The sequence below is a fragment of the Anoplophora glabripennis genome, unplaced genomic scaffold (assembly GCF_000390285.2).
Source record: "Anoplophora glabripennis isolate ALB-LARVAE unplaced genomic scaffold, Agla_2.0 scaffold182, whole genome shotgun sequence".
Classification (NCBI taxonomy): domain Eukaryota; kingdom Metazoa; phylum Arthropoda; class Insecta; order Coleoptera; family Cerambycidae; genus Anoplophora; species Anoplophora glabripennis.
The window spans coordinates 727,064-737,847 of NW_019416287.1; the positions used below are offsets into that span (position 1 = coordinate 727,064).

Sequence of the window (10,784 nt, forward strand, 5' to 3'; positions counted from 1 at the left end):
AGGAAATGACTCATGCGGTACTTGAATTTTCTTTGGCTGTATGGCATATGGCAACGTCTTGTTGAAACCACATGTCGCCTACATCCATATCTTGCAATTTAGGAACAAAAAATTCGATTATCATGATAGCGAGCACCATTAACTGTTATTGCTCGATCAACCGCATTTTCGAAGAAAAATGGTCCGATGGTATCTCCAGCCCAAAATCCGTACCAAACACTGATACGTTATAGATGCATTTGTTTCTCAACAATCACTCGTTGATTTTCTGAACCTCAAATGCGATCATTTTGTCGATTAACGAAGCCATCAAGATAAAAATAAGCCTCGTCGCTGAAGATGTTTTTGTTCCATTATCCATTCAACTCTCTTCGCTCTGCCTGGTCAGCTGCATCTTGTGTGAATTTTGGGACACCCGATAGAAATTTACGAGCCACAGAATAAAAATGTTTGGCATAGAATCGCGATGCTATGGCAGCATTTTGTTTACACTCCCCGTATATCTCAATTAATTATTCAGTAGGTACTGTAAATAGAGTTTAAAACCACTATTAACTACTTTTACAAGACATCCCGTCGCCGTTGTGCGCGGTTTATCAGTATAAGACTAAAATCCGAATGATTTCAAGTGTCTTTCTGTTACGGAGACTTTGAAAAAATGTTATTTGAAAAATTTGATTACTTTGATTTAAAATCTAAAAGCAAACGAAATACCTGACCCTATAGTTAAACTATTGCATTTTAACTTTGATTTTATAGTAAAAAAAAGTCTGCTACAGGATTAAATAAAATATATTTAATAATTATACTTAATACAAAATCACAGATAAGTTATAATAAATAAATAAATAAATATATACATACATACACATGTACACATATATGCATGTATACATACATGCATATAGATATATTCACATATTTTTTATTTTTCTGCCATGAAAGGAACAGGGTTATGGCGTGGTATATCACGTTCCTGTGTAAACTTGTCTACTCAAAATGTTGCAGCTTAAAACCCAGCGTGACGTAAGGTGAAAATGTACCCTTTACTAATATAATGAAATGAAATATTTAAAACTCAAAATGCACATTGCACTTATTAGCAAGACGCCCACATTTTCTGAATATCACACGCCATGACCCTGGAAATAATATTCCATTGCAATAATTGCAAAAAAATATCATATTTTTTGTTTTATGTATTTGGTACACAAATTATCAATTACATAATTTAAATGAAATATTATTTCAATTATCGTATGTGTATTTTTAAGCTATGAGTGAACTGAAAGCTAGAAAATGAATTTCTAATTACAAAATTTCTACTTTCGCTAAATGTGCAGAATGTATATACCTACATTTTTCTAATTTTGTGTTGTGCTGGTGGAAGCAATAAACGTTGCAAAAGTAACTAATTTAATGTATATAAATACATTTTTCCAATTTTGTGATGTGCTGGTGGAAGCAATAAACGTTGCAAAAGTAACTAATTTAATTATTCGATAACGCTCCAGTAGAATTTAGTAGGAAAAGAGGCAATAAAAAATAAAGGAAGAATTATTAAATAAAAAAAAAAACATAAAACACACCACAGAAATGAGACAACCCCCAAATCCAAAGCCAAAGGCTGTGCGGAAGGGGGCTACACTTGAAAAAACGCGGACAAACACCCATTATCCATCGACATTGCCAGTGCCGACACCGGGGATCGAACCCGGACCAGATTAGGAAGCCTGGCCGAGAAATGCTTGCCACCGCACTCTCGACCGACTGCGCTACCGTGGCGTTAAAATTAATGTGGGAATTAAACTAATCTCAAAAAACAAATAAAATAAAAATAAATTAAATGTTGGAACATGTTTAAAAACTTCGGAACAATTAAGTTATATTACATTCTAATCGTGAAAAAGTTCAGTCTTATATATTTAAGCAACGCAGAATCTTTTCTTCCATTCTCGTCGAGTGCTCGAATGATTCTATCCTGTCCTCATCTTGCACAGCTTGTGATTCAGATTCAAACAAATCCTTTCTAATGAAACTAACACAGCCCTCTCCATTTCCCATAAGAGTTTCGAGGCACATATTATTTTTATTAACTAAGTCAAGAACTTCTTTCTCAAGACTGAATAAATGCGGGTCATGTTCGTCAGAGAAATGTTCCCTCATGAAATTAGCTAACCTAACTAAGTATTCTATATTGTGACCGCTTGGGCCACTACAGTCTATAATTTGATGGGCAATGTCTCTGTCGTCCGCTTCGCCCATCCAGAGGGGATTTTTAGGAGTTGCTACGTAAGCTAATACTTTAAATGGTTCACCTTTAATCGGATAAAATGTGGAAAATTGGGAAATATATCCGCCTAGTAGGCATTCACGTTTTGATAGATATGATATTGCTTCTTCTCCACTTATTGCAAACGCTATTCCATGGACTACCCCCTGAAAAGACACAATAAATCAATAAAAAAGTGGTCGATAAATACGATAATAAATATGTTTGATTCCGACATTTGATTTCTTAGTTTTACGTCAATATATCTAAACCTTTGCGCATGTTATTTAGAAATTGTGGGTTTTGGAAAGAAATAACTTACTGTCAAATGTAGAAAATATGTTCTGATATTTTCACATAAAAAATTATTTTACTGAATTGTATATGTACTACATTTGACAGTCGACTTTTTTTTTAATTTAATAATTTCATTTAGTTTTATTCACGGAAATTACTCTTTGGCCCAATCGTTTCTGTACACCCTTTGTAATACTTTCTGATACTTTTCCAAATGTGAACGTTAACAATAAAAGCATTTAACATTATTTGGTAAAATCTGATACTAAACCTTTTAGGTCAACTGCTCAAAAATATAGTATTTCAAACTCTTTACAAAAACAAAAGATAATAGAAGATGCTCTACTGCTTTGGGTCAGCTAACACACTGTATATACAACACTATACAAGTCTGTCAAATCGAGTGTGCGTTATTTCACTAACTTATATTACGCCAAATTTGATTATAATGTCAGTGATAACAGAGTTGATTTACTAATTAGGTATGTTCATTAGTGTTGCTCGAATCAGAGCAAGTGGTTTGATAAATCAGGTTGTTTTGACAGCTGATACAATTTAGAAGCAATAAAAGATACAGTCACTAACTAAGTTGAGGTTATTATTATTATTGTTCGACCTCCGAACCTTAGGTTTAAGAAATCAGTGATTTTTATGGTTTATAGCGAAGTGCCCGATGCACGTAAACAAAATCAGATCATCTGCACTGACACAAATCAGTGGCATTTTTGTGATTTTATTGCCATGGCAACAGAGACATAGCCGTGAAAAGTTGTCATCTGTACTTTGCAATGTCGAATCAAGTGGGCTGAAACTGTGCTAGCTTACTCCTGCACTCTTATTAATAATCACCAGCCCATTTTCGATACAAATCTGATTTAATTGTTACAAAAATAGTGATGTATTCAATAATAAATACTAAAAAATGTTTTGCGTAGTTCAAAAACTTGAATTGATCGAATATTCCTTTATGAAAATTATTTTAATTGATCCCCAATTTTTAGTGATCCCTGTATATAGTCAAGAATGTAATATTTTTAAAAGTTTGAGGACAAACAAGACTTTTTTTATAAATAATGACGTTTACTCATGAATTTACAAATAAAAAAGTTTTTCATAATCAGGACACAATTGTGGGTCACACTGTATGTTTATTTAGAAATGCCATACATATGTTATCTGTTTTTATCTATATTAGAATGTGCACGAATAAATACGATATAAAAATACTATGTGGAATTTGTTGATCCGCGAATTATTCGTCAATTTGTCGACAAAATGACTAGCCAGATTGTAAAATAAAGCAAAGCTAACGAAAATCTGATAATCAGGCAGCATTTTATAAAACATCTAGGCGTTTTATGAAACGACGGATTTTACAATTTTAGCTGCGACGTACAAATATAATAAAGTACACCAAAACCTTACAAGATACAAAAAAAAATACGAGATAGAAAAAAGCCCTTATCTAGTAAATAAAAAATAAAGATGTGACCACCTCAAGAACTTGTGGCAATTCTATGTTCACCGAAGATTTAAAAAACGGCATTTTGACAAACTTCCGATCATTTTCTCGTTTGGTGCATATTATTCAACAGATAAATTAACGATTTTGTATATTAAATAATAATTTAATTTGAATAATGACAATAAATTTTAGGAAAATTTTATCATTGTTTATTGCGCTATTAACAGGTAATAAAACTAGGTATTATACGTAACACAATTTAATTTTAAGATAGGAATTTTTGAGCGTTAGTTTCTGAAAAAGTTTTAAATAAACGATTTCGTGTGCAAAAGTATGCGAGTTGGAACGAAATCAGGAATACGACGAAAACCTAAATCGTTAAATGGATAACACATCAACTTTATCCTTTACCCTATATTTAGACTAATAAAAAATACGAGCCAAACACGTTCATCGTACTTGCACTGTCCATGTAACATTTTTTTTAACAAAGAAACGTGGACGATCAAAAACAATGGATCAATAAGCTACTTTGCTAATTTGGCGGTCTGTATATGATAATATTTAATATAATTACCTTGTAATCCTCCACTAATGTGGCCACTCTCCCGGGCTGAAAAATAAAATTTAAATTAAAGATACTTATTTATATAGGTATATTTTGCAGTTGAGACAATTTATAAATACGATATAAACAATCAACTACAAAACAAATAAAGTAATAAATTCATTGTTTCATAAATATTAAATATTTTAATTTTGTTAAATGTTTGTCACAGTGTGACACGCAAGAACTCCAACATATCGTACATACAATGTTATGATATATTTCGATCATAATAAATAATATCTCTACGGTCATTCTAATTATAGTAATGTCTTGTGGGAACAATGAATGCATTCAAATATTAACAACTTCTCTCATTAATTAGTACGACAGTCAAACATCCACTGGTATCAATGTCTCATATTGATCCAAGTCAATGTTCTTCCATCCTATCTTATCTGCTGAGAGATTATCTAGTTTTCCTGTATGAATAGGTACAACTGAGCTACAATCGTCCAGCTGCAGGGTTCGAACCCGTAGTTTCAGCAACAACGACTCAAATACAGACGCTTTATTTTTACTACCTATATTATCCACACTGTATTGTGTATACAGTGCCGATATGTGAGTGCTCTAATTGTAAAATATTTTTAAGTTAAAACTTTCAAAAGACAAACCGTTCCAACTAAAGTAGTGTAGTGATCACAAGTAAATTATACACCATCAGCGGTGCGTACAAAAAAAGAGGTAAAGGTTAGAGGTAATAGAGATTTTGGAAATACTAAATTTATGCTGCATAATTGGGAGAAGTCTTCCCAAATGGAGATGGAGATGCCCAGCACAAGTTTTCGATTTTATTCTACTCACGAAAATAATGTTATAACTTTCTATAACATTTTTTTTAATTTAATATTAAGCAAGATACGTATCTTCAAAGTTGCTTTTTTAATTTAATATTTTGCCATAACTGTTTTTGTCGATTTAACGATTTTTTCAAATTTGGTACATTTATTAATGGTATAGTCTTTCCGATCTCAATTAAAGAAGAGGTTGGCAGTACGTACCAGGTTCGGTCGCTGACATAGTAACTCAGCATTGAAATATTTGAAAAACTTGTTCCCATATTTATTTAGCCATACCTATTACAGGTCTGGTCGAACTAAACGTGGAAGTGGTAGAAATGTATACGCCCAACGGAAAAATGCGCGAGGGCAAATGGCGTACACACTACACAGACAGCCGAACTGGGCGACTGGGAAATAAATCTCAGCTGTTGACAAGTGGTTGACCAATTGCCTAGCAGTGCAGTGCAACAATGCGGAATTTGGTGTGATTCAGGTAATTAAAATTTATTATAGGCACCTTCTATCTATTAATCATTAGGAAGGGAGAAATAAGAGTGATATTTTGTTTACTAATATAATTACAACATGGCATGTTGGAGGCCTTTTGAAACGGAACAAAACGAAATTTACCATCAATATAATAAAATTGTTTGAGGACATAAATAATTAAAATATGTTGTTGGTCAAATGAACATATAATAAAAAATTTCTACAAATTATATACAAATTATTATAATTTTTTACCTTTGGCAGAAAACTTTTTTAGGGACGCTTATGAAACTCATTAAATTTTATTGCTAGGCGTTTTTATACATGGTCAACTGACTTCGGAAAGACTTTAACAAACCACATCTGAGAAAAAATCGCGATTCTAAAGACACAGAGAGTTTATTAGCCAGATAATTGATAGGCAACGATTTTTTTCATTTCCATTTTCCGAGAAATTAAAAATAATGTTGAAGATCATTAAGAAAGTCGATGACATTTACCGCTCCCTAGAAAAAAACTCAGTGGTTTGTCACAGTATTATATGTTTTCAATTCAAATTCGGCTAATTATTTGACAGATAAGAATGGTTACAATTGTTAAAAATTTTCAAATTTTGTCTTATTTATAGTGCATTATATACGCATTTTTTAGAGTAGTCTAATTTGTTTATTTGTTTATAAATTTTAATAACCTTTTGTAGTTTTCATACACATTGTATATAGACTATTTCCGCAAATGGGTCATTGTCATACTTAGCTTTAAATATGCAAAGCAAAAAACTATCTTAGAAGGTCGTAACCCCTTAAACATCAAGTGCGTTCATATGATTTTTTTTATCTTCATTTATAAATTCGCTCCTTCGAATATGCGAATAGCTTAGTATAAAATATAGTTTACTTATTTTGTCGAAATCTAATAAAGCAAAAACATTGTAATGACATAATTTTAAGGCATTGGGCGTAAATTTACAAAAATAAATCTATACAGGATGTCTCAGTTTAAACATGCCAAACTGAAGGAATTATATAATAATAAATTTAATTTTAAGAAATAAGTTTCTGTGAAATGTATAACAAAAAAGATTACAGAGTTCAATAATACCATATATTCGACTAAAGTGCATCATTTAATCCCAAGGGCGAAGTTTGTTGCCCACGATGTATACCATTATATATGTCATTCATTACTCCTAAACTTTCACCTTCGATTTTACCCTTTTAAAGAACAAAAGAGTTCATATAAACAATAAACATGTCCAAAGCTATTCTTTTTTAAATAAAATATTAAGCGGCATTTACATTTACGAGTAGGTACTCGGATCCAAGTGGGACTACTTGAATCCGAGTACCCATAAATGTAATTTCCGCTTAATGTGTTTGGACATATAATATGAGACATGTTATAATCCCGTTGCATAAACATTAACGGCAAATTCTACATCACAAATTAACAAAAGAAGTTCATGTAAACATGTGTTCCTGTAAACATGAGTTTCTGCAAACGCTTGTTTTCGAGACGCAAAGTGTGCAAAATTAATGAAACTTCAAATAAATATTATTTTCACTTTAAAACTAAATCTTTAACAATCCAATAAGGTAGATATCAATCTGTATTCAGACATAGCTATAGATATATCCATATATTCAGCTCATTGCCTTTAAAAGATAAGAAATCTAAAGGACGAATAACTCCAGCGCGCAGCGGTCTAATTATACTTTTATCTTTTTTATCGCTCCGAGACATCTGTAGGAAATAAATGAGAGGAAGTGGCAAAATTTTTATTTACTATATTTTATCATTTATATCAATACATTATTATTTATTGTTTTTGATAACGTGTTTCAACATAAATATAAAAACTGTTCTTAAGAAAACATGACAAATTGACGATTACAAAAATTAATCTCTAATAAGTTTTTAAAATAATAAATTTATTCAACAAATTACAGAAATATTAAGCTAAATAAACTGACAATGGATGTTGGCAAAGTGGTCTATTCTTACTAACCCCTCTTAATAAATTGTACTTTAAACCTCAATTATCTATTTGAAGAAACTTTATAAAGCATCATTTAATGGTAACGACACTTAAATAAAGATTATCAAACAAAGAAACAGTTTTCTCCATTGTAAGATATTTAAATGAAATATAAAATATATGCATTAAAATTTTGACAATTTTATATCTGACCTTGACCAACATAATACAAATAGATACACTTAATCCTCGCATTACCAAGCATGCATTACTTAGAAATGTCCATTTTGAATATTATTTGAACTAAGCAACCTCGTTTTTCCGGAAGTGAGAAATCTGAAATACTAAAAATAACCTGTATTTAAACTGGTATGTTGTCATGTGTAATTCCCTTTTGTGTGTTCGGAGTTTTTATTAAAATGATATCAATACTTACTACTAACCTTTATTAGGTAGGTATACTGTGACTTCATAAAATATTTTTTTAAACAGAGATTAAACTATGTAATTTCAGACTATCTATGATCTAGGTCAGTCTATGTAATTTGATAAAAAAAAGGAATGTATTAATTATGCGTTGAAGATAAAATAATTCAATATTTTGTGGAACTAGACATTCTAAAATAAAAATTTTAAACCAGTAATGGCCTAAAGTGAAAAACCATGTACATTTACACTTTTTACCAGGTGTTTTGTACTTTAAAGTTCCTTATTGTACTTATTTAATTACTGTAGACACTTACAGAGTAGGGGTCGGTATGTTTACATTTAAAAATGTTTCTAAATACACTGGACTGTATTTGGATTATGCCGTTAATTTTTAAATAAAATAATAATGAATACATTAAAAGCGCATTAAATTATTATAAGACGTTGAAATTAGCACATTAAGTCCAATTTGTTCGGAGAAATTTAGCTGGTAAATAAGGTAACAATGTAGGGTAATTACACAAGACAGTGTACTCGAAATTCCCAGACCACCAGAGATAATTAACTGATTTTTCTGTACAAATTCAGTATTATATTATAAACGTTCTGTTCATTAGGAATTGTTTATTACGAGATGTGTAACTACATAAAAGTTACAGCTATTCAACATTTTTTAATAATTATAACTCACATTTAAAAAAATCTTAGAATCCAGCAAATAAAATTATAATAAAAACAAACTAAAAACTTACCTTTTCTTCTGTTCCCCTGTGTGTGGTATTCCCTTGCCAAAATCTTCTCTGATACCCCTTAACATGTCCAGTTACGGCTTTATGAAATTTAAATCCAGGTTTCCAACATAAAGATCCGTAGGCAAATACCCACAGAGCCTTTATTTCATTTTCTAGAACTTCATTTTGTAATTCAACTGTATCTTCCGACACATTCATCGCTGCTGATCACTGGCTGATGCAATGATATTCATTCACTTGTCAGACACACTGAAGGAACAGCGGCAACAGAAAATATATAAGTGGCGGTTGGTGCTTGATGTTTGGAGAGTAAATTTATTTACCCACTATACTAGAGCGCAGGCTATGTTTTTAAAACGCGCGAAACATTTTGAACCAATATACAGGTACATTACAAACAGTAAAAGGGGCACGTGTTTCTTTCTAAATCAGAGAGAATGGATTGTCTATTAATACCAATATTAAAAATAGAAATAAAGCATTGTGATTTCTGCGCATTGTGATTTATTTCATTACTATCGTTCAAAATAATTAAATTATTTTAAAAATGATATGGGTAGGTATATCGAATTCAAAATTATTATTACCTTGTTTAAAGGCAGAGAAGTACAGAAAAAAATAGTTAAAAAATTCAATGTTCAGATAAATGTAAAGCAGTTAGGGAAATGACCTGAAACGCATCGTAAGCATATACAGGGTGTCCGGAATTACCGTTCGAATAATTCTAGGGGTGATTCTACATGTTAAACTATGAAGAAAAGTTCATATGAACATAGGTCCGCAAATGCGTCATAAGGTTGCTATGGCGATTCAAAGATTGCACCGGGATATAGGTTTTATTTTATATCTCTGGAACCGTTTCAGATAGCCATCTGAATTTTGGCATATGAATTGCCTTTAATAGTAGGTACTTTTCAGTGTTTTTACTAAATTATTATTTTAATCAGGGGCGTACCGACAGGGGAGGCCTCGATTTAATTTGTTCACATTTTTATTAAACGTCATATTTTTGCAGTTTTCTTTAGAAATTCTGATTCCGCGGTATAAATGACATAAAAAAGGTATTCTTGTAGAAAACCTGTCAGGCTAGCCGTTTTCGAGAAAATACTCTCCAAAGAAAATAGTGCATGCATGGTCGCCCAATAATAAAAATTTCTACATCAAAGTAGGCTTATGTCGGTGCTAAGTTGAAAATGGAAAAAGGTCAAATTACTGTAGTTACGGTAAACGAATTTGACATAAGGTTTAAAAATAAAGTTTATTCGATTATTATTGTGTTAATAACAGTGTAATTGAAAAAAATCATTGTTCTCGTCTTTCAAAAAATGCCGGAATACTCTTTTGCTGAAATGGCCGACATGCACTTCATGTATGGCAAAGCAAACGGTTGTGCTTTGGAAGCTCGGAGGTTGTACCAAGAAACTTTTCCAAATCGCCAGCTTCCTTCTGATAAACTGTTCAGCAGTTTACATCAGAGATTAAGAGAAACTGGTAATTTTACGCCAAATAAGAGAGATTGTGGACGAAACCGTACTACCCGAACGGCGCAGACAGAGGAAATTGTTCTACAACAGATTGAAGCTAATCCAGGTAGTAGCACCAGAAGAATTTCAGTACAAACGAATATTCCCAAAAGTGTTGTATGGGAAATTTTACACGAGGAACTTTTGTATCCATACCATTTGCAAAGAATTCAAGCGCTAAAACCTC

The 10,784-nt window shown here is 31.6% G+C and overlaps 1 protein-coding gene across 1 annotated transcript; it reads right to left on the bottom strand.

Annotated features, from left to right (window-relative positions):
• Positions 1-1,715: 1,715 nt before the first annotated feature.
• On the bottom strand, positions 1,716-9,343 carry LOC108910996 (glutathione-specific gamma-glutamylcyclotransferase 1). The gene is made up of 3 exons (XM_018715804.1): positions 9,075-9,343; positions 4,612-4,647; positions 1,716-2,439 (listed from the first exon to the last, which is right to left on the bottom strand). Exons 1-3 carry the CDS (start codon positions 9,270-9,272, stop codon positions 1,918-1,920), a joined length of 756 nt encoding a protein of 251 aa, XP_018571320.1. The 5' UTR covers positions 9,273-9,343; the 3' UTR covers positions 1,716-1,917.
• Between the last annotated feature and the right edge of the window lie 1,441 nt (positions 9,344-10,784).